The 21,654-nt window shown below is 49.7% G+C and overlaps 1 protein-coding gene and 26 non-coding genes across 27 annotated transcripts; all 27 read right to left on the reverse strand.

Moving 5' to 3' along the window:
- Positions 1 to 82: 82 nt before the first annotated feature.
- TRNAQ-CUG (transfer RNA glutamine (anticodon CUG)) lies at positions 83 to 154 on the reverse strand. The gene has a single exon. It is a non-coding gene; the product is annotated as a tRNA-Gln (tRNA).
- A 5-nt stretch (positions 155 to 159) lies between these two features.
- On the reverse strand, positions 160 to 231 carry TRNAE-UUC (transfer RNA glutamic acid (anticodon UUC)). Its single transcript has one exon. It is a non-coding gene; the product is annotated as a tRNA-Glu (tRNA).
- A 79-nt stretch (positions 232 to 310) lies between these two features.
- On the reverse strand, positions 311 to 382 carry TRNAQ-CUG (transfer RNA glutamine (anticodon CUG)). The gene has a single exon. It is a non-coding gene; the product is annotated as a tRNA-Gln (tRNA).
- A 5-nt stretch (positions 383 to 387) lies between these two features.
- Positions 388 to 459, reverse strand: TRNAE-UUC (transfer RNA glutamic acid (anticodon UUC)). The gene has a single exon. It is a non-coding gene; the product is annotated as a tRNA-Glu (tRNA).
- Positions 460 to 538: 79 nt separating this feature from the next.
- On the reverse strand, positions 539 to 610 carry TRNAQ-CUG (transfer RNA glutamine (anticodon CUG)). Its single transcript has one exon. It is a non-coding gene; the product is annotated as a tRNA-Gln (tRNA).
- A 5-nt stretch (positions 611 to 615) lies between these two features.
- TRNAE-UUC (transfer RNA glutamic acid (anticodon UUC)) lies at positions 616 to 687 on the reverse strand. Its single transcript has one exon. It is a non-coding gene; the product is annotated as a tRNA-Glu (tRNA).
- A 4,976-nt stretch (positions 688 to 5,663) lies between these two features.
- TRNAQ-CUG (transfer RNA glutamine (anticodon CUG)) lies at positions 5,664 to 5,735 on the reverse strand. Its single transcript has one exon. It is a non-coding gene; the product is annotated as a tRNA-Gln (tRNA).
- Positions 5,736 to 5,740: 5 nt separating this feature from the next.
- TRNAE-UUC (transfer RNA glutamic acid (anticodon UUC)) lies at positions 5,741 to 5,812 on the reverse strand. The gene has a single exon. It is a non-coding gene; the product is annotated as a tRNA-Glu (tRNA).
- A 79-nt stretch (positions 5,813 to 5,891) lies between these two features.
- On the reverse strand, positions 5,892 to 5,963 carry TRNAQ-CUG (transfer RNA glutamine (anticodon CUG)). The gene has a single exon. It is a non-coding gene; the product is annotated as a tRNA-Gln (tRNA).
- A 5-nt stretch (positions 5,964 to 5,968) lies between these two features.
- On the reverse strand, positions 5,969 to 6,040 carry TRNAE-UUC (transfer RNA glutamic acid (anticodon UUC)). The gene has a single exon. It is a non-coding gene; the product is annotated as a tRNA-Glu (tRNA).
- A 79-nt stretch (positions 6,041 to 6,119) lies between these two features.
- TRNAQ-CUG (transfer RNA glutamine (anticodon CUG)) lies at positions 6,120 to 6,191 on the reverse strand. The gene has a single exon. It is a non-coding gene; the product is annotated as a tRNA-Gln (tRNA).
- Positions 6,192 to 6,196: 5 nt separating this feature from the next.
- On the reverse strand, positions 6,197 to 6,268 carry TRNAE-UUC (transfer RNA glutamic acid (anticodon UUC)). Its single transcript has one exon. It is a non-coding gene; the product is annotated as a tRNA-Glu (tRNA).
- Positions 6,269 to 6,346: 78 nt separating this feature from the next.
- On the reverse strand, positions 6,347 to 6,418 carry TRNAQ-CUG (transfer RNA glutamine (anticodon CUG)). Its single transcript has one exon. It is a non-coding gene; the product is annotated as a tRNA-Gln (tRNA).
- Positions 6,419 to 6,423: 5 nt separating this feature from the next.
- Positions 6,424 to 6,495, reverse strand: TRNAE-UUC (transfer RNA glutamic acid (anticodon UUC)). Its single transcript has one exon. It is a non-coding gene; the product is annotated as a tRNA-Glu (tRNA).
- A 79-nt stretch (positions 6,496 to 6,574) lies between these two features.
- TRNAQ-CUG (transfer RNA glutamine (anticodon CUG)) lies at positions 6,575 to 6,646 on the reverse strand. Its single transcript has one exon. It is a non-coding gene; the product is annotated as a tRNA-Gln (tRNA).
- A 5-nt stretch (positions 6,647 to 6,651) lies between these two features.
- On the reverse strand, positions 6,652 to 6,723 carry TRNAE-UUC (transfer RNA glutamic acid (anticodon UUC)). Its single transcript has one exon. It is a non-coding gene; the product is annotated as a tRNA-Glu (tRNA).
- A 79-nt stretch (positions 6,724 to 6,802) lies between these two features.
- Positions 6,803 to 6,874, reverse strand: TRNAQ-CUG (transfer RNA glutamine (anticodon CUG)). Its single transcript has one exon. It is a non-coding gene; the product is annotated as a tRNA-Gln (tRNA).
- A 5-nt stretch (positions 6,875 to 6,879) lies between these two features.
- TRNAE-UUC (transfer RNA glutamic acid (anticodon UUC)) lies at positions 6,880 to 6,951 on the reverse strand. The gene has a single exon. It is a non-coding gene; the product is annotated as a tRNA-Glu (tRNA).
- Positions 6,952 to 7,030: 79 nt separating this feature from the next.
- TRNAQ-CUG (transfer RNA glutamine (anticodon CUG)) lies at positions 7,031 to 7,102 on the reverse strand. Its single transcript has one exon. It is a non-coding gene; the product is annotated as a tRNA-Gln (tRNA).
- Positions 7,103 to 7,107: 5 nt separating this feature from the next.
- Positions 7,108 to 7,179, reverse strand: TRNAE-UUC (transfer RNA glutamic acid (anticodon UUC)). Its single transcript has one exon. It is a non-coding gene; the product is annotated as a tRNA-Glu (tRNA).
- Positions 7,180 to 7,258: 79 nt separating this feature from the next.
- TRNAQ-CUG (transfer RNA glutamine (anticodon CUG)) lies at positions 7,259 to 7,330 on the reverse strand. Its single transcript has one exon. It is a non-coding gene; the product is annotated as a tRNA-Gln (tRNA).
- A 5-nt stretch (positions 7,331 to 7,335) lies between these two features.
- On the reverse strand, positions 7,336 to 7,407 carry TRNAE-UUC (transfer RNA glutamic acid (anticodon UUC)). Its single transcript has one exon. It is a non-coding gene; the product is annotated as a tRNA-Glu (tRNA).
- Positions 7,408 to 12,190: 4,783 nt separating this feature from the next.
- Positions 12,191 to 12,262, reverse strand: TRNAQ-CUG (transfer RNA glutamine (anticodon CUG)). Its single transcript has one exon. It is a non-coding gene; the product is annotated as a tRNA-Gln (tRNA).
- Positions 12,263 to 12,267: 5 nt separating this feature from the next.
- TRNAE-CUC (transfer RNA glutamic acid (anticodon CUC)) lies at positions 12,268 to 12,339 on the reverse strand. The gene has a single exon. It is a non-coding gene; the product is annotated as a tRNA-Glu (tRNA).
- Positions 12,340 to 12,419: 80 nt separating this feature from the next.
- On the reverse strand, positions 12,420 to 12,491 carry TRNAQ-CUG (transfer RNA glutamine (anticodon CUG)). The gene has a single exon. It is a non-coding gene; the product is annotated as a tRNA-Gln (tRNA).
- A 3,632-nt stretch (positions 12,492 to 16,123) lies between these two features.
- Positions 16,124 to 17,376, reverse strand: LOC149352122 (uncharacterized). The gene has a single exon (XM_089575662.1). The coding sequence runs from the start codon at positions 17,360 to 17,362 to the stop codon at positions 16,124 to 16,126; it is 1,239 nt and encodes a 412-aa protein (XP_089431788.1). The 5' UTR covers positions 17,363 to 17,376.
- A 39-nt stretch (positions 17,377 to 17,415) lies between these two features.
- TRNAE-CUC (transfer RNA glutamic acid (anticodon CUC)) lies at positions 17,416 to 17,487 on the reverse strand. The gene has a single exon. It is a non-coding gene; the product is annotated as a tRNA-Glu (tRNA).
- Between the last annotated feature and the right edge of the window lie 4,167 nt (positions 17,488 to 21,654).

The raw sequence follows: 21,654 nt of genomic DNA on the forward strand, positions 1-21,654 counted from the left end.
GGAACACGGTGAACAGCAGCAAGAGGACGCACAAGAAGCGCGGTTGGCATTAAAACTGAAAAAAAAAATGAAAAGGATGAGCAGGTCTCACCGAGATTTGAACTCGGATCGCTGGATTCAGAGTCCAGAGTGGTAACCATTACACCATGAGACCAAATTTTCCGACGCCGGGAATCGAACCCGGGCCTCCTGGGTGAAAGCCAGGTATCCTAGCCACTAGACCACGCCGGAACACGGTGAACAGCAGCAGGAGGACGCACAAGAAGCGCGGTTGGCATTAAAACTGGGAAAAAAAATGAAAAGGATAAGCAGGTCTCACCGAGATTCGAACTCGGATCGCTGGATTCAGAGTCCAGAGTGCTAACCATTACACCATGAAACCAAATTTTCCGACGCCGGGAATCGAACCCGGGCCTCCTGGGTGAAAGCCAGGTATCCTAGCCACTAGACCACGCCGGAACACGGTGAACAGCAGCAAAAGGACGCACAAGAAGCGCGGTTGGCATTAAAACTGGGAAAAAAAATGAAAAGGATGAGCAGGTCTCACCGAGATTCGAACTCGGATCGCTGGATTCAGAGTCCAGAGTGCTAACCATTACACCATGAGACCAAATTTTCCGACGCCGGGAATCGAACCCGGGCCTCCTGGGTGAAAGCCAGGTATCCTAGCCACTAGACCACGCCGGATTTTTTTTTTCTTTCTTTATTACCGACTTGGCCGGGCAAACAAAACAAAAATACAATGACATGACAATAAAAGCACAGGTCAGTTTCTAGCTAGTGCACGATGATAAAATGGGTTAAATGATTTTAGTTGGCCGAGGACAGGCAGCCACTCAGGCTGAGGAGCTTGCTGTCCGAAAACTTCCTGAGTATACATGATGCTCTCAATGAAATACTGATGAGCCGGATTCACAACAACATGTTCATGCCTGACATCCATTCGCGTACGCCATAGGCTGTGCATGCAGAGCAACATTAGCAGGTCGCAAGGCACTTCACCTGGCTCTGCACATGGTAGGAAGCGTATTCCAAAAGGAGTCAGGGGGAAATCTTTTTTCAGTGTGCGCTTCAACACATCCCAAAGAAAAACAGCGTCATGACAGTCGAGAAAGATATGTTCTATAGTTTCCACTTTCTTGCAAATAAGACACTCTACTGACCAAGGTACAAAAAGGCCTTTGCTTTGCAACCATGGCTTCACTGGGAGGGTTCCAGTATGCAATTGAAAAAAGAAAGACCGCACTGAAGGCTTCACCGGCATTCTTTTGACTCTTTTTAGCACATCCCTTTCGGGACCCAGAAGATATGCACTGCGATAAACAGGCACTGGCAGAAACACATCAAGCAGGTCCTTGTACATCTTTTTCCTTGTTACAATGGTTAGATACTCATCGGAAAATTTTGACCGAAGAATACGGACTGCTGCAACAACTTCTTGCAAAAAAGCACTTAACCCACTCTGCCCTGCAGACATAGATGACACAACATAATCAGGCAGTGATTCTGACAATCGCACTTGTATAACAGTTCGCAGAAAATCATTATCTTGACGCAAGAAAAAGAATCTAGTGACTATCTGTCTCAGAAATAAATTTGACAACCCTAGCCCCCCGTTCCGCACCTTGTGGAACAGATTGCATCGGCTGGTACGTTCCCATGTTGACGCCCAAATAAATGTTGCAAACACTCTGTGCAACCTTTGCACTGAAGTCCTTGGCAAAGTTAACGCTTGCAGAACGTAAAAAATCCTCGCTACTACAAACATGTTGCACACCGTAGCTCTTGCGAACATGGAAAAGTTGTGACCGCCCCATTTGCTTGTCTGAGCTTTGACTCGTTCGGTTTCATGGGCCCAATATTCTTTGCTTTCTCTGTAGTTGGTTAGCGGCACGCCGAGGTAGTTTCCTGGCGTGTCTACCCACTTCATTCGACAGAATACTTCTGGCGTGGCCTGCCACTTTCCATGCCAAAAACCAAAACATTTCTGCCAGCTTATCGCGCAGCCACTTGCATCACAAAAATTTACGGCTTTTCTCACCGCTTCTTGCACGCTTTCCTGGTCTCTGCAGAACACTGCTATATCATCTGCGTATGCCAATACCTTCACCTCATTATGACAAAAGGCGTAACCTCGAATGTTTTGCGTAGTTAACAGCTTTAAACAAAAGGGCTCCAGGTAAAGTGCAAAAAGCAGTGGAGAAAGAGGGCAACCCTGCCTCACTGACGACAAGACAGGAATACTATTACTCAGGCGGTTATTAATTATGAACCTTGATGTACAGCTATCATAAACCATTTTCACGCCATCAGTGATGATACATCCTACATTCACATGTTCCAAAAGCACGAACAAAATTTCATGCACAACTTTATCAAACGCCTTATGCAGGTCCAATTGCATCATGGCGACACGACCCTCCGTTGCATCACAGCATTCAAGGACACTTCTAGCTACGTGTATGTTAGTAAAAATGGATCTTTCTTTTATGCCGCAGGTCTGGTGTGGGCCAACAAGGGTTTTAATTACTGTTTGGAGTCGTCCGGCTAGCACTTTCATATAAATTTTGTAGTCTACGTTAGTTAAGCTTATTGGGCGGTAACACTCAACTGACTGCAACCTACTCGGGTCGTCCGATTTTGGGATCAACACCACGTGGGAAGTTCGAAAAGACGGCGGAGTTAACTTTCTTTCGTAACACTCGCTTATTACGCGCTGTAATGCTATTGCCATTTCTGTTTTCAAAGCCTTGTAAAGTGCGGCACCGAGGCCGTCCGGCCCAGGCGACTTGTTCAAGCTCAGCTGCTGTATTGCAGCTTCGATTTCTGCTGCCGTTATGGGCTCCTCAAGTACCTGCGCCAGGTCCTCCTCGACTCTTGGCATTAGCGACAGGAATGCAGTTTTGTATTGTTCAACATCAGGCGTTTTAAGGCTGAACAAGTTTTGGTAATATTCCAGAAACGCCCTTTCAATCACCTCAGATTCGGAAGTTACGTCATTGCGATAACAAATTTCCTTTATCTCTTTCGAAACTGCATACTGTTTTTCGTCGCTGAGCGCCCTTTTTGTGGGCGTCTCCCCAAGCCAAAATCTTTCGCTGCGTGCCCTTATCACAGCACCTCGATATTTCGTTTCATCTATTAGTTCAAGCTTAGTTTTGGTCTCTTTTATTTCTTGTCTGTACAACCCCGGCTTGACGCCTTCCATGCTGAGCATGAAATCAAGCTCGGTACGAAGTTCCTTTTCTTGCTGTTTTTCTTTACGCTTTAAAACACATGCTCTTTCTATAGCGGCCACTTTCACGTCGCATTTAAATTGTTCCCATGTTTGTATAAAGTCTGTCTCTTTTTCTAACAAGCTTTTGACTGAGTGTTTTAGTTTCTTGCTAAACTCGTCATCCTCCAACAATGAGTCATTAAATTTCCATAATTCCCAACTAAACTTGACAGTCCTTTTCCTCTCCCCAAGTGTGATCACGACTAAAGAATGATCACTGAAGCTGACGTGCACAGTCTGGTACTGGGAACACAAGGGCACAACTTCAGAAGGAACATAAATTCTGTCCAGCCTTGCGTGACTAACGCCTTGGAAATGCGTGTACTGTGCTTGTTCTGAACCTTGCATTATAATGCCAATATCTTCCAATTCTGCTTCATTAATCATCTCAGACAGTAGCTCGGCACTCGTGTCCTGCAGGGTTTTGTTGCTTGTTCTATCTTCAGGTCTACACACGCAGTTGAAATCTCCAAGCAATAGTACACGCTTTTCTGTCAGCAGGAAAGGTTGAACACGGCGAAAAAAGGCATCTCGTTCGGGAATTCTATTAGGTGCATATACACACACAGCTCTCCACTCTACACCAGAAAAGTAAAAATCGCATGCTACAATCCGGCCACTTTCACAGGAAAATACAGTTTCCACAGCGACTTTGCCGTTTCGAGTTAAAATCAGACACCCTCCCGACTTTCCTTTTGCATGGCACACGCAAACACTGAACTGTGCACGGTAAATTTCTGCCATCGCATCTGTCAACTCTTCGCTTTCAATTTTTGTCTCTTGAACAGCCAACAGATCGATTTCGTTTTCGAACAAGAGACGTTTAAGCTGATTTTGCCTTCTTCGCGCAGAAAGACCTCTCACGTTCAGTGTGGCAATACGCAAGCTAGATGTTAGTTGAGGCGCCATCTAAATGGTTGGGATTCGCCGCTCTCAAAGTGACATCGGTTTGCAGCTCACCTCATCAAAAATCCTTCCAGCTTGCAAAGTACGGCGGTGTCAGCACTGAACCCGATCGAAGACCGGATTACCAACACGAAGACCCTGCAAGGCACCTCCGCTAAGGCGGAGGGACACCCGACGAAGTCCTACGATCAGGAGGGATGTTCGGCTTGGGCTTGTAGGCCGCACGTCGAACAGGAGGCGCTTTGGGAAGAGGTTCCTCATGGTCCGTCCCGTCGTAGCTCGTCGCCTTGTCATCAGCTTCGTCATGCGTCCTCTTCGCTGGCAAAGTTGACGCCGCGGGCATCTCCGTGTCAACGTTCCTCTCGTCGGTCGATTCCAAAACCGTCTCAGCTGCACCTACCGCAGCATCATCTGCTTTTCCCGCGTCCGCCTCAGTTCTGGTGTCAGGCACAGGCGGTTCTTCTGAGTTGGCAGCCTCATGTTCCGTGGGAAGCGTTGCTTTTTCTGAGGCTATGCTTTTCGGTACTGCGTCTTCCCGACTCTCACGGGTCGCCTCTACTGCGTCGATTTCGTCCATAATATGCTCCTCAGTAGTATCCCTACGACCAGGACCAGCTACGGTAGCATATGTTCGCACGCACTGGGCGTCGTCGTGGCCGAAGCGACGACAGAGCCCGCAACGTGGCACACGGCACTCCCGACGTATGTGTCCGGTGCCGCGGCACCGGAGGCAGAGCGGAGCTCTGCCAGGAACGTGGACGAGTGCAACGTCCTCTCCAACACGCAGCTGGTGCGGTAAGTCCTCGGTGGTAACGCCCACCTTCAGCTTCAATGTCACTGAGCGCGTAGTAGACGACTTGTCGACGCAGCCTTTGACTCTCCACTTGTCCCGAGTTATGTCGGTCACTTTTCCAAAAGCCGCCAGAGCTGCCTTCACGTCGTCATCTTTCACGCCGTGTAGCAGCCAGAACAGCTTCAGCCTGACGCCCTGGTTGCATGGGTCAATGACCACACAGCGGCGGTCCTTGACGTTGAACGCCTCCGCCTGTAGCATTTTGTTTTTTCCTTCTTCATCGCAGAATGTCACGGCCCAAACATGATTCATCTGATATGCCCCGAGGGCAACCACTTCCGGCAGCAATGACAGACGCTCAAGAGCGTCACGAAAGTTTTCAACACGGTATGGCCTGGCTTGGACGTCGCCATGCAAAAAAACAGTATGCAAAACGCTCGAACCTGTTGGCAAATGCGGCAAAATCAGCTGGTAGTCCTCGTTCGGTTTGATCGTACTCCTGATACCGCGGCCCGGCTGGGCCGCTAAATCCGCTCCTTGGGAGCCCATGATACACACGTCCGTCACGCTCGGTGGCCGGAAGTCGAATCTCACTAGACCACGCCGGAACACGGTGAACAGCAGCAAGAGGACGCACAAGAAGCGCGGCTGGCATTAAAACTGGGAAAAAAAATGAAAAGGATGAGCAGGTCTCACCGAGATTCGAACTCGGATCGCTGGAATCAGAGTCCAGAGTGCTAACCATTACACCATGAGACCAAATTTTCCGACGCCGGGAATCGAACCCGGGCCGCCTGGGTGAAAGCCAGGTATCCTAGCCACTAGACCACGCCGGAACACGGTGAACAGCAGCAAGAGGACGCACAAGAAGCGCGGTTGGCATTAAAACTGGGAAAAAAAATGAAAAGGATGAGCAGGTCTCACCGAGATTCGAACTCGGATCGCTGGATTCAGAGTCCAGAGTGCTAACCATTACACCATGAGACCAAATTTTCCGACGCCGGGAATCGAACCCGGGCCTCCTGGGTGAAAGCCAGGTATCCTAGCCACTAGACCACGCCGGAACACGGTGAACAGCAGCAAGAGGACGCACAAGAAGCGCGGCTGGCATTAAAACTGGGAAAAAAAATGAAAAGGATGAGCAGGTCTCACCGAGATTCGAACTCGGATCGCTGGATTCAGAGTCCAGAGTGCTAACCATTACACCATGAGACCAAATTTTCCGACGCCGGGAATCGAACCCGGGCCTCCTGGGTGAAATCCAGGTATCCTAGCCACTAGACCACGCCGGAACACGGTGAACAGCAGCAAGAGGACGCACAAGAAGCGCGGTTGGCATTAAAACTGGAAAAAAAATGAAAAGGATGAGCAGGTCTCACCGAGATTCGAACTCGGATCGCTGGATTCAGAGTCCAGAGTGCTAACCATTACACCATGAGACCAAATTTTCCGACGCCGGGAATCGAACCCGGGCCTCCTGGGTGAAAGCCAGGTATCCTAGCCACTAGACCATGCCGGAACACGGTGAACAGCAGCAAGAGGACGCACAAGAAGCGCGGTTGGCATTAAAACTGGGGAAAAAAATGAAAAGGATGAGCAGGTCTCACCGAGATTTGAACTCGGATCGCTGGATTCAGAGTCCAGAGTGCTAACCATTACACCATGAGGCCAAATTTTCCGACGCCGGGAATCGAACCCGGGCCTCATGGGTGAAAGCCAGGTATCCTAGCCACTAGACCACGCCGGAACACGGTGAACAGCAGCAAGAGGACGCACAAGAAGCGCGGTTGGCATTAAAACTGGGAAAAAAAATGAAAAGGATGAGCAGGTCTCACCGAGATTTGAACTCGGATCGCTGGATTCAGAGTCCAGAGTGCTAACCATTACACCATGAGACCAAATTTTCCGACGCCGGGAATCGAACCCGGGCCTCCTGGGTGAAAGCCAGGTATCCTAGCCACTAGACCACGCCGGAACACGGTGAACAGCAGCAAGAGGACGCACAAGAAGCGCGGTTGGCATTAAAACTGGGAAAAAAAATGAAAAGGATGAGCAGGTCTCACCGAGATTCGAACTCGGATCGCTGGATTCAGAGTCCAGAGTGCTAACCATTACACCATGAGACCAAATTTTCCGACGCCGGGAATCGAACCCGGGCCTCCTGGGTGAAAGCCAGGTATCCTAGCCACTAGACCACGCCGGAACACGGTGAAGAGCAGCAAGAGGACGCACAAGAAGCGCGGTTGGCATTAAAACTGGGAAAAAAAATGAAAAGGATGAGCAGGTCTCACCGAGATTCGAACTCGGATCGCTGGATTCAGAGTCCAGAGTGCTAACCATTACACCATGAGACCAAATTTTCCGACGCCGGGAATCGAACCCGGGCCTCCTGGGTGAAAGCCAGGTATCCTAGCCACTAGACCACGCCGGAACACGGTTTTTTTTCTTTATTTCCGGATACTTACACAGTACAAAATCGTACACGGAAAAAATAAAGCGAACTCACAGCCAAAAGTTCACGTGGAAATGATAGTAATAAGGAAGCTGTCATCCTTAGGTGGGATGACGTTGTCGTTTTAAAATTCTCTCAAATGGATCAAGGGCTCTAATCTTGGCAGCCATTCTGGAACTGTACACTTCAATTTGTGCATTTCAACAAAGGCATGCATACTTTCACGAAAGTAGAGCCTTGCAGGGCGAGCATCGGGATCTAAATGATACCCAGCCATCCGGGACCGCCAGAGGCTGTGCAGACCGATTAACATGACGGTATCAAAAGGTATGCCGTCTTCGTTATCTGTTGATAGGAACCTGATGCTATGTGTATCTAACGGTAAGTCTTTTTTAAGGGTTCTTTGCAGCACGTCCCAAAAATAAACCCCCTCCCAACAGTGTAGAAAAACATGATCTATTGTCTCAGGCTGTTTGCATATTAAACAAAGCGACCCCCATGGCAGAAAACACCCCTGTCTTCAAGAAATGTTTTTACCGACAACGTTCCAGTATGCAGCTTAAAGAAAAACGTTTTTACTCCTGGGGAAACTGGCATCCTTTTGACCCGCTTCAATACATCTTGACCCGGATAGCCGTTGTACAAGGCTCTGTACACAGGAACGGAGAAAAAGTCATCGCACACATCCTTATACAATTTTTTCCTATTGACTGAACACAAATATTGAATCGAAAAACGAGTTGTCAAAATTCTGACGCTGTTTACGACTTCTCTTAAAAAACCAAAAAGGCGCCCTGGCATACTTTCTGTGGCAACAACAAAATTTGGCAACGCCCGCACGAGCCTTACTTGGCAAACAGTGCGCAGAAATGGATCATTTACGTCGCGGAAGAAAATGAATCTGTTTACAAGCTGTCGGGCGAATAAGTGTGCTAGCCCAAGACCCCCGTCTTTGACGCGCCGAAACAAGTTATACCGTCTACACCGTTCCCAATTCGACGCCCAAACAAAAGCGGCAAATACCCGATGCAGCCTCTGAATGTTTAACCTGGAACAGTGAAGCGTTTGCATTACATACCACAACTTGGCAACAAAAAACAGATTACACACCGTTGCGCGTGCAAAGATAGACAGCGGCACACCGCTCCATTTGTCAGCCTTCTCACGGATTTCTTGGGCTTGATCGCGCCAAAATGCCTCACTGTCTTCATAGCATTCTAGAGGCACACCCAAGTACTTAACCGGTGTTGTGGCCCAAGTCACGTTGGCAAACGTGTAAGGCGTCGATGGCCACTCTCCGTAAGCACAAAGTTTCAATATAAATGCAGAACAGAAGCGGGCTGAGGGGGCAACCCTGACGCACCGAACGTCGCACGTTCACGGGTGCACCAAGTTCCTTGTTGACAATTAATCTTGTAGTGCAGTTTCGGTACGCCAAGGCTACGCCCTCGCTGATAACAGAACCCACATTAATGTAATCTAGAACTGCAAACAAGGCATCATGTGAAACACAATCAAACGCTTTTTCAAGGTCGAGTTGCAGAACCGCAACGCTACCGCATGTTGCATCACAACACTCCAGTACGCATCTCGCCTTATGTATGTTCGTAGCAATGGTCCTTCCCTTGATCCCGCAAATCTGGTGAGGCCCAACAATCTCCTTAATAACGGTTTGTAATCTGGCTGCTAGTACTTTCATTAGTATCTTGTAATAAACATTTGTTAGGGCTATTGGCCTGTATGACGTCACCAATCTCAATTTCTCAGTTTGTTCTGTTTTAGGGATTAGTACAGTATGTGACGACGCAAAAGAAGGCGGCAACAAGTTAAGATCGTAGCCTTCGTTAAATACTGCAGCTAACAATGGGGACAACACTTTTTTAAATGCTTTATAAAAAGCCGCGCTCAAGCCATCAGGCCCTGGCGACTTCCCTGGATTTAGATTATCAATGGCACGCTCAACTTCATGTTCGGAAATCGGCAGCACCAACCTTTCTGTTGTGTCAGCATCTAGTCGTGGCAAGGAAGAAAGAAACACGCGCTTAAACCTGTCCATGTTCATGTCGCGAAATGCAAACAGTTGCTGATAGTATTCGTAAAACGCACGTGCAATGCCGTCTTTATCTGTCACGAAGTTGCCGTTCCACTCTATCTCTTCTATGTCGTTTCGACGACCATGCATGCGCTTTCTCGAGACCGAGAGCCCGTTTAGTGGGCGTCTCGCCTGCTGCGCATCTTTCGGCCCTGGCACGAACGAGCGCTCCTCGATATCGATCTTCATCTAGTAACTCAATTTTCATTTTCAGTTTTCTGATATCGTCATTATAGACCCCTGGCTCTTTGCACTCGTGCGCTATTAATTGATTTAGTGTCGCCCTTAAACAAGCTTCTTCTCGCTTTTCGTCATGTCGAATACAACTGTCTCTTTCTATAGCTTTCATCTTAATTTCTTGTTTGCACCATTCCCACTGCTCTCCAATGGTGGTGCAAGGCCGTTGTTCTATCTCTTTAAGCTTCCCTACAATTATTTCAACTAAAGCTTCATCTTCTACGAGTTTGGAGTTTAGCTTCCACAGTCCCCACACAAATTTTTTCTTTCGGTTTCTAGGGCCGATTGTAATGTACATTTCACAAGACAGTGATCCGAAAAAGACACTGGCATAACGACATAATTTTGGCATTTTGGAATCGCATCCAACGATAAATAAATACGGTCGAGCCGGGCATGACTAGAACCTTGGAAATGCGTGTATTTCACGCTGCGCGCTCCCTCCAAACACTCCGCTACATCACCTAGAGCAAATTCGCCAACTAACTGCGACAAAACATCCGTGCTTGCGTCTCTAAAGGCGCGGCTACTTGTCTTATCTCGAGCACTTAAGACACAATTGAAATCGCCCATAACGACGAGTTGTCGCCCACTATTTAGATATCGCTGGATGCTCACGAAAAAATTTAACCTTTCATCAGCCGCATTCGGTGCATAAACACAAAAAACGCGCCATTCACTGTTATGAAAAACGAAGTCACAAACAATAAAGCGACCTTGCATACATGAAATCACTTCTTGCACTGTCAGTCCTGGCAACTTCTTAACGAACAGAAGGCACCCGGCCGATGTGCCAACCGCGTGACTAACAGCCACATCGTACCTCGACGTGAAACGCTGCACCATGCTCCCCGTGTCCTCTTCCCCTTCTATTTTGGTTTCCTGAACCGCCAACACGTCCACGTCCTGGTCCGTTAAAATACGGTAAACTTGACTTTGCTTTCTTTTCGATGCAAACCCACGGACGTTAAGCGTTGCTACGCTCAGTGACTGTTGCATCGTCATTTTCGTACTTTAGAAGGACGCAGGGAGCATGGTGCTTACCTTTCGCGCCTAGCACGTCGCTAGACGCTTCCAGAAGTCCCGCCGCCATCGTAATTATCGGGCTGGACGTGCTGCGAGAGCGGCTTTTCGGCTGCCCTCCGGCCCGTCGCGACGTTAGGTTGCGGTCTGAAGGAAGGTCGTCGTCCCTGTACAGTTTTCGCTGGTGGTTCCTCGGCGTTGCCAGGGAGCTGCTTTTCCGCTCCGTCACCGGCGTCGGCGTGCGGGCGCTTCGGCGCACTGCCAGCGCTCGTTGACCGGCCGCCGTTCTCCGCATTGGTGTTCTCATCCGCCGATACCGCCGGAGCACTTGTCCCTTGAAGGGGCGCTTCCTCGCTCACAGGCACCTCCGAAACAACGGATGGCAGTACCTGTTTCTTGTCCACGCCCTCGCCCGCCTCTTTTTCAGTGGTCGTCGGAGTTATCACGCTGGGGGCCACCGCAGAGCTTTCCACACCATCGGTCCCCTTGGCTGCTTCCTCAGCCTCGACGACGTCCATAACGTCTTCCGGTGTCTCCTCTCTAAGCGCTGGCACCGTTGCGGCAGCGTATGTGCGGACACACCCATCTTCCGAATGTCCGAAGCGTCGGCAGCGTGAGCAGCGAGGTATCTTGCAGTCACGTCGGACATGACCGCTTCCCTGACAACGCAAACACTGCATGGGCCGCCCAGGCACGACCACAAGGGCAAGCTCGCCGGCGACTCTTATCTGGTGGGGGAGGTCGTCCGCCTTCATTCCAGGCTTCAGCTTGAGCAGAACTATCCTTGTGGTGGAGCCCTTTTCTTTCACTCCTTGCACTCGCCAACGCTCACGGGTTACCTCCGTCACGTTCCCGAAGGCCGCAAACGCAGTCCGGATATCTTCGTCGGCGACGCCGTGCAGCATCCAGTGTAGCCGCAGTTTCAGCACGTGGTCCTCGGGGCCGAATATAAGACACCGGCGTCCTTTAACTGGAAGCTCCTTGAAAGCCGCCAATCGCTTCGTTGCTTCAGCGCTGTTGAGTGTCACCGCCCAAACATGGTTGATTTGGTACGCCCCCAACGCCACAACGTCGGGGAGCGCACCCGCTTGGGCGAGGGCGTCACGAAAGTCTTCGACCTTGTAAGGCCGCGCTCGCACGTCGCCGTGCAACAACACCGTGTTGAGAACAACACGTCCTGTTGGCAGAGTAGGCAAAATAATCTCGTAATCCTTATCTGCTTCAATGTCGGACCTGTTTCCGCGGCCAGCAAGGGCCGCTATCGCCGCTCCACCGGAGCTCATGATTCTGCGACCGTTCACTGGCGTGGCCGGAAGTAGAATGACGCCGGAACACGGTGAACAGCAGCAAGAGGACGCACAAGAAGCGCGGTTGGCATTAAAACTGGGGAAAAAAATGAAAAGGATGAGCAGGTCTCACCGAGATTTGAACTCGGATCGCTGGATTCAGAGTCCAGAGTGCTAACCATTACACAATGAGACCAAATTTTCCGACGCCGGGAATCGAACCCGGGCCTCCTGGGTGAGAGCCAGGTATCCTAGCCACTAGACCACGCCGGAACATGGTGAACAGCACCAAGAGGAGGCACAAGAAGCGCGGATGGCATTAAAATTGGCAAAAAAAAATGAAAAGGATGAGCAGGTCTCACCGAGATTTGAACTCGGATCGCTGGATTCAGAGTCCAGAGCGCTAACCATTACACTATGAGACCAAATTTTTTTTTTTTTTTATTGCCTGCTTAGACACATACATCACAAGAAAACAAGAGAAGTATACACACACTTAATGGTACATGGCGTCGGTATGGGCTAAAACCATCAACCACACCTTGGCTGACGTAAGGCGCTAAAAGCGTTTCATATGGACTAGAGGCTCAATTCTCGGTATCCATTCAGGCACTTATTTCAAAGTTTTGTGGGTTTCCAAGAATCTGCCTACAGACTCGCGAAAGTACTCCTGCGCCGGCCTTGCATCGATGTCAGCATGTCGGGCCGCCATGCAGGCCTTCCAAATACAGTGCAATCCCATGAGCATTACTGCGTCAAACGGTACACCTTCTTCATTTTCCACTGCTAGGAAACGAATCCCACGGGGGTCAAGGGGCAGATCTTTTTTCAATGTTCTTTGAAGAATGTCCCAAAAGAACACTCCTCCCCAGCAGTCCAAAAAAACATGCTCGATAGTTTCTGGCTTTCTACATATAAAGCAATGGTCACCCCATGGAACATACAATCCTTTCTCTGCCATCCAAGTTTTTACCTCCAACGTTCCGGTGTGCAGCCTGAAGAAAAAGGACTTGGCTCCCGGAGCTACATACATTCGCTTCACACGCTTTAAAACATCGCTGCCTGGATGGGTGCTGTACATTGTTCGATACAGTGGAACAGGAAAAACCAGGTCTGTAAGGTCCTTGTATAGCTGTATGCGTTTTACTTTTGCAAGATATTGGTAGGAAAATCGTGCGCTGAGGAAGTTACAGGAAACCGCAACCTCCTTCAGGAATCCAAAAACACCTCCTGGTATACACTCGGTAGATACCACAAAATCCGGTAAAAGTCTGCTCAATCTGATCTGTACTACAGTACGCAAAAACGGGTCCTTCACATCTCGAAGGAAACAAAAACGGTTGACCACTTGCCTCAGGAATAAATGCGACAAGCCCAGGCCTCCTTGACTAACTCTCCGGAAGAGGTTGGTACGGCTTGTCCTCTCCCATACCGACCCCCACACAAAGATGGCCAATACACGGTGCAACTTTTGTACATTGGCGCGTGAGCAGTGCAAAACACTTAGCACATACCACAGTTTGGTAACAAAAAACACATTGCACACAGTGCTGCGCGCAAACATAGACAAGTCCCCTCCTTTAACCTTCTCCGTTCTTTCACGCACTTCTGCAACTTGGCTCCGCCAGTAGGGCTCACTGTCGCGGTAAAACTCTAAAGGAGCACCTAGGTACCTCGCTGGTGTATCAGCCCATTGCATGTTGGCGAAAGTGCCTGGTTTCGTCGCCCAAGAACCGTGCCAAAATCCAAGGCACTTGCCCCAGTTAACAGCGCTGCCGCTGGCATCACAGAAACGCTTAACAATTTCCACCGTTTTCAAGATGCTCTCATTGTCAACGCAGAAAACCGCCACATCATCCGCGTATGCCAACAGTTTCACTTCGGTTAGCTGTAATTTAAAGCCTTTTACGTAGCTGGTGTCTATTATACTAAGGCAGAAGGGTTCGATATATAAGGCAAAAAGTAATGGTGAGAGGGGGCAACCCTGTCGCACGGATCGTTGCACCTCGATCGGTGCTCCTACCGATTTGTTGATTACTAGGCGCGTTGTGCATCCCCTGTAAGCCATCGCGACACCCTCTGTGATAACTGCTCCCACGTTGACGTGTTGCAAAAGTGTAAACAAGATTTCATGTGGTACACGATCGAACGCTTTCTCCAAATCGAGCTGGAGCATTGCGACGTTCATGTTTAGTGCATCGCAGCACTCCAGCACGCATCTCGCCGTGTGAATGTTAGTGAATATTGACCGATCCCTTATACCGCAAGTCTGGTGTGGTCCAACAATCTCTTTTATAACCGTTTGAAGTCTTTTAGCCAGTACTTTCATATAGATCTTGTAGTCGACGTTCGTTAAGCTGATTGGACGATAGGACTTTACTTGCCTTAAAGCGATTGGATCCTCTGTTTTGGGGATGAGAACTGTATGCGTGGCCAGGAAAGAAGGCGGTAGGCGCTTCCGTTCATATGCGTCTTCTAAAAGGTGGGCTATTATAGGGGCTAATTCATTCTTGAAAGTCTTGTAGAATTCGGCGCCTAATCCATCTGGTCCTGGTGACCTCCCTCGTTTTAAGTCATCGATAGCCAACTCTATTTCAGCGACAGTAATCGGGCGCTCTAACACCTCTTTTGAGTTGTCATTAATCCTAGGCATTAAAGCCAGGAATTCTGTCCTGAAGATTTCTAAGTCTACCGCTCTAAGCGCAAATAGACCTTTGTAAAACAGGGTGAAAGCATTTTCGATGTCGTTCTGTTCGTTCAAAATAATGCCGTCTTGTTCAACTTCGGAAATCACATTCTTGCGGGCCCATTTTCTTTCCCTTGCCAGTGCTCTTTTAGTTGGTGCCTCACCGGTTATCTCTTTATCGGCTCTGGCTCGTACAAGCGCACCGCGGTATCGGTCGATATCAAACTGTTCGAGCTTATGTTTGAGCGAACAGATGTCAGCCTTGAACGTGCCTGGAGCTGAGTTTTCTTGATTTATTAGCATTTGCAGGCTCTTTCGTAAGTTCGTCTCATACTTATCATTCTCGTACTTTATAGCGCTAGCTCGCTCCAACGCTTTCATTTTAGTTTTTTGCTTGAAAGTCTCCCATTGTTCGCAAACCACTGTGGCTGTATCATCCTTAATTTCTTCAAGCATACTTGACACTTTTTCCTTGAAAACGTCGTCATCTAAAATCTTCGCGTTAAACTTCCATAACTCCCATGTGAATTTATTTTTATTTTCTTTCTTGTTCTTAATATCAAACCAGACAAGACAGTGGTCGCTGAATGACACAGACTGCACATGGTACTCTCGGCAAAGCGCTGTCAATTCGGCCGAAACGTACATTCTATCAAGCCGGGCGTGACTGGCTCCTTGGAAATGCGTAAAGCGAACGCAGTGGTCGTCTTCCAAGCATTCCGCTACGTCTTCGAGCCCAAATTCATCGATTAAGCTTCGAAGTTCTGCCGTGCTGGCGTCTCTGTATGGTGTATCGTTCGCTTTATCTCGCGCCGCTAAAACACAATTAAAGTCTCCCATCAGTACTAGTTTCCGATCGACATCGCAATAATTTTTGAGTCCCTCAAACATCTGTCGTCTTTCCTCGAGTACATTAGGAGCATACAAGCATATCACCCGCCATAGCACTGAACCAAAACTAAAATCGCAAAGAACCATACGTCCTGCAATATCCGACCGTACGGCCTGCACCTCAAGCCCCAAATGTTGGCGCACAAAAAGAACACAGCCTGCGGATCTCCCAACCGCATGGCTCACACACGCGTAGTAATGTGACATGAAAGGCAGCACCATACTCTCGGTCTCAACATCCCCTTCAATTTTCGTCTCTTGTACGGCAATAATATCTAAATCTTTTTCCGTTGACAACCTATATAACTGCCGTTGCCTCCTCCTCGCACATAGCCCTCGGACATTGATTGTGGCGAATCGCAAAGCTCTATCTAGCAGCGCCATTGTAGTATGGAAGGAGACCAAGAGGATGGTGCTTACCGTTGACAAGAAGCATCCTCAGCGCCAGAACAAGCGCTCGTCCAGTCCCAAAACTTACAACTACGAGGCCGCCGGCGGCGGCGGCTGCGTCGGCGGCGTCGGCGGCGGCGTCGTCGCCCTCGTCGTCGTCCTCCGGTCTGGAGGGATGTTCGGCCGAGGTCGCAACGTCGACCGACGCACGGGAGCTGCTTTTGACGGTGGCTCTCCGTTGACGGGCGGGCCAGAAGATGTGTCATCTTCCTCGACGACTTCGTGCGAGCGTTTAGTCGCCGCGGCGGCGGTGCCCTCGTTTGATGTGTCCATGTTCTGCTCCCCCTCGCTGGCGCTTCCCATCGAGGTCGCGTTTATCTTCTCGTCCTGAACCAACCTCGCCGTCGATGGGTCTTCTGTTCTCTCAGGTGTGCCATTTTCTTCGAGGTTCGGAGTGCCTTGGCGTACTGTTTCGCCCGAGGCTAGCTCAGCCGGCTCATTTCCAGCCGTAGCTTTGTCTTCCGACTCCGCCTTGGCTGCTGCTTCAGCATCAGCTTCATCCATTAGGAGCTCCGAGTTATCGTCACTCCTCGCGGGCCCTGCGACGCTGGCGTAGGTACGCACGCACTCGGTCTCGTCGTGGCCAAAGCGACGACATAGCACACAGCGCGGTACCTTGCAGTCACGCCGTATGTGGCCTGTGCTCTGGCATCGCAAGCAGAGGGGTGCCCTGCCCGGCACCACGACAAGGGCCAGCTCACCAGCAATCCTAAGCTGATGCGGTATATCTTCCGGCTTCACACCGGCCTTGAGCTTCAAAGTCACTGTCCGGGTCGTCGAGCTCTTGTCAGACACACCATTCACCCTCCAACGCTCCTTGACCACATCTGTCGCTTTCCCGTACACTAGCAAAGCCGCCCGCACGTCGTCGTCGGGGACGGTGGGCAGCAGCCAGTGCAGTTTCAACCGTAGGTCCTGGTGAGACGGGTCGATGAGAACGCAGCGATGGTTCTTCACTTGCACTTCGTTGTTGGCGAGCAGTCTTTGCACACCTGCGTCACACTTGAAAGTAACTGCCCACACGTGATTCATTTGATACGCCCCCAAGGCCGTAACCTCGGGGAGCAGATTCAAATTCACCAGCGTATCCCTGAAGTCTTCTACTCGGTAGGGCCGTGCTCTCACGTCCGCATGCATAAAAACGGTATTCAAAACCAAACGCCCTGAAGGCAGACTAGGCAAAACAACACGATACTCATCATCCGATGCAGAAGAAAACCTGTTACCGCGGCCGGACACGGCCGCTGATACCGCTCCAACGGAGCCCATTTCACACGCGTCCGTTCGCTATCGCGGCCGGAAGTGGAATCCCAGACCAAATTTTCCAACGCCGGGAATCGAACCCGGGCCTCCTGGGTGAGAGCCAGGTATCCTAGCCTCTAGACCACGCCGGATTTTGTTATTATTTTTTTTTATTACCGGCTTGGTAAGAACAAACAGAACACAATAAAAGAAGTTCGCATTGCTAAAAGCCCTAGTTCTTTTGTCTAGTGCACGATGGTTAAAAGAGTCTCAATGAAGCCAGCTGCTCCAAGACAGGCAAATATTCAAGGGGATCAATGTGTACTCGGAAGACACCGCGTAAATACTTCACAGCTTCTAGAAAGTACAGGCGAGCAGGGCGTACAGCCGCCCACAGACTTAACACGAATGACGGAAAGCGTGGCCTGGACTGCCGTCAGCGCCACGAAGCGATAGTCATTGGTGCGGGACAATGCTCTCGGTATGTTTGCGGTGGCTGACGATAGATGGTGCGCAGCTCGCTTTTACTGCTTTTCCGCTTGTGCCTGATCGCCGCATGTACAGCGCGCTCGTCACGGGGGTGTTTCAGAGCTTTTTGCTCGCCGATTCAGCCTCCACGGCCCCGGCAACGCTCTTTGCAGTTTTCTTATCGCGGCAGCCAGGAACTGCCCGCTAAGCTGCCGCGGTTCGCACCTTCTATCGTCAGGCACCGCAAACATTCCGAGAGCATTATCTCGCACCCGATGACTCTCGCTTCATGGCGCTGACGGCAGTCCAGGCCACACATTACGTCATTCGTGTTAAGTCTGTGGGCGGATGTACATAATGTGTTCATGTCTTACATCCATTCATGTTTTCCAAATGCTATGCATACATACCAGCATTAGCATGTCCCAAGGCACGCCCCCAGGTTCGGCGCACGGAAAGAAGCGAGTCCCGAATGGTGTTATCGGTAGTTCCTTTTTCAAAGTTCGCTGAAGGATGTCCCATAAGAACACTGCGTCATGGCAATCAAGGAATATGTGTTCTATGGTTTCCGGTTTTTTACAGATAAGGCAGTTAACATTCCAAGGCACAAATAGCCCTTTGCTTTGCAGCCATGGCTTCACTGGTAGCGTGCCGGTATGAAGCTGAAAAAAAAACATCTTGGCCGCAGCTCGGAGAGGCATTCTTTTGACCCTTTTTAAAACATCGCGCTCAGGACCCAAATTATACACAGCATGATGCACAGGTATCGACAAAGACATTTGGACGAGATCCTTATACAACTTCTGTATAACTGCAGCCAAATATTCATTCGAAAACCTCGCCTGGAGGATGTCAGGCAGCGAATGACATAATCGCACTTGGATTACAGTTCTAAGAAAAATGTCACTTTGTTCGCGCACGAAGAAAAATCTGGTCACAATATGCTTCAAAAATAAATGCAATAGCCCAAGACCCACGTTCCTCATGGCATGAAACAGGTTGCAGCGACTTGTACGCTCCCATGTAGACGCCCATATGAACGTCGCACTCTGTGTACTTTCTGCACAGACACTCTTGGCATCGACAGCGCTTGCAGAACATAAAATATTTTAGCCACCAGGAATACATTACACACTGTGGCTCGCGAAAAAACAGAAAAATTGTGTCCTCCCCATTTGCTGGTCTGGAACTTGACACGCTGTGTTTCCTCGTCCCAATATTCTTTGGTATTCCGGTAGTGATTCAGCGGCACACCCAAGTACTTGCCAGAGTTTTCGTCCATTCCATGTTGCAGAAGTTTTCTGGCGTGTGTTCCCAGTCTCCATGCCATAAACCTAAACATTTTGACCAACTTATTGCGCTCCCAGTTACCCTGCAAAACTCCGCAGCTTCTTCGGCAACTACACGCACACTGTCTTGGTCGGCACAAAACACAGCGATGTCGTCTACGTAGGTTAAGGCCTTAACTTCGGCATCAAAAAAAGGTGTACCCTCGAATATTTGGTCTCGTAAGGAGCCTTAAGCAGAATGGCTCCAGATAAAGGGCAAATAGGAGGGGCGAGAGTGGACAGCCCTGTCGGACAGAAGACAGCACTGGTATGCTTTCACTCAAACCTCTGTTTATAACCAATTTTGCAGCGCACTCTTTCTAAACCATTTTCACATTGTCAGTGATGACAGATCCGACCTCTACATGCTCTAAAAGTGCAAACAGGATGTCATGTCCAACCCTGTCGAAAGCCTTGTGCAGATCTAATTGCAACATAGCCACGCGGTCTTGCATTGCGTCACAGCATTCCAGGACACTCCTTGCTGTGTGAATATTCGTAAAAATTGTCCTGCCTTATATGCCACATGTCTTGTGTGGACCTACTAATGATGTAATGACGTTTTGTAGTCTTCTTGCTAGCACCTTCATGTAAATTTTATAGTCAACATTTGTTAAGCTTATAGGGCGATAATTTTCGACGCAGAGTAACCTCACCGGGTCCTCTGTTTTTGGAATTAGTATTAAATGAGACAGCCTGAAAGATGGAGGGGTCCTGTTGTGCTCATAGCATTCAGCTATCACGCGCTCAAGACAAGTATCTATTTCGGTCTTAAAGAACTTGTATATGGCGGCCCCAAGACCATCCGGCCCAGGCGACTTACTGGGACTTAATTCATCTATGGCTATTTCAATTTCTGCCACAGTTATAGGTCCCTCAAGCACCTGCTTTGCGTCGTCGTCCACGACAAGCATGAGTGGTAGAAAGCCGGTTGTGAAACTGTCAATGTCAATGAATTTCTGGCTAAGCAAGGACCTGTAATACTCCAGGAATGCAAGCTCTACTAATGCCCTTTCAGTGGTTACTTCATTGTGATAACAAATCTTGTTTATCTCTTTTTTCACCGCGTACCTCTTCTCATCGCTCAGCGCTCGTTTCGTGGGCGTTTCCCCTTGCCAGAGCTTCTCGGCACGCGCCCTTATCATCGCGCAGCGGTACCTTTCCTCATCTATCACTTACAGTGTGACGATTCCCCAAGTCAGCGGACGCGAAGTACACCGCAGGCGCCGTCTCAGCGGCACCCAGCTGCACAAAGGGAAATAAACGCTCCCTCGCTTTTCAAAGAGAGGAGCCAGTTTGACTCCCGCCAGCAACGTGTACTGTCGGGTTTACGGGCGCCCCTTCCCGCGCCCTCCTCAGGGCACGTCGGTGACCCGTTTCGGCATTCGCTTCCAAGCTCCGCACTTACAATACTATAACAATTCTGGCGACGAGGTAAAAGTTTTCCGGCATCGCATCATCTGCAACCATGCCGATCTACGGAGCATTGGAGCCATTCCACGGGGAAGGAGGAGCCTGGACAGAGTACTTGGAGCGAGTCAAGCTCTTCTTCGACGCCAACAGTGTTCCAGAGGAGAAGAAAAGGTCCGTGTTCCTGACATGCTGCGGGTCCAGCACCTACTCCTTACTACGGAGCCTGCTGACGCCAAAGACTCCAGATCAAGTCTCCATCGACGAGATATTCTCCGTGCTGTCGGGCCACTACATTCCTAAGCCTTCCGTCGTGGTCTGCCGCTTCAGATTCAACAGTCGCTCTCGCCAACCGGATGAATCTGTCAGCGACTACATCGCATCACTGAAAAAGCTTTCAGCAAACTGTGAGTACGGCACCTTCCTTTCGGACATGCTGCGGGACAGACTCGTTTGCGGCATTAATGACGCGCCAATGCAACGGCGCATGCTTGTAGAGCCAAACCTGACGTTCGAGTCTGCAGTCAAGGTCCTAGTTGCAATCGAGACGGCGAAAAAAGACTCAAGCATGTTGATGCAAGCCCAGGGTATGGCCGAAGCGCAGCCAGTTCACAGTGTGATGCGAGCGCGAATGAAACAGACGATAAGTTGTTATTGCTGTGGAGAGCCGCACTACGCAACAGTATGCCAGCACGCCAAATCCCGGTGCAACGCATGCAGCAAGATCGGGCATCTGGCCAGAGTATGCCGCTCAAGGGCTACCGACACGAAGCAAAAGAACGTGTCAATGAAGCACAATACGCAGAGGCAACAAAAGCAGCCAGTTCACAGCCTTGCAGAGAGTGGAAATCTTCCTGAAATCCAGTCACAGGTCTACGAGACGTCGCAGATGAAAAGCGACCGTTTGTCGCAGTTTTGCAAGTCGCAGGCAGACCTCTTAGAATGGAGCTGGACACGGGGGCCAGTGTCTCCGTAATGGGGGAGACCGCATTCCAACAGTGGTTTCCCGAGCTCTCAGTAGATCCATCAGACGTGATTCTGAAGAGTTATTGCGGAAGACTGACACCCGTTAAGGGCAAGGTTACCGTTCCAGTTCAGTTCGGGTGAAGACAG

This window comes from Amblyomma mixtum, chromosome 3, assembly GCF_055824585.1.
Source record: "Amblyomma mixtum isolate Tamu chromosome 3, ASM5582458v1, whole genome shotgun sequence".
Classification (NCBI taxonomy): domain Eukaryota; kingdom Metazoa; phylum Arthropoda; class Arachnida; order Ixodida; family Ixodidae; genus Amblyomma; species Amblyomma mixtum.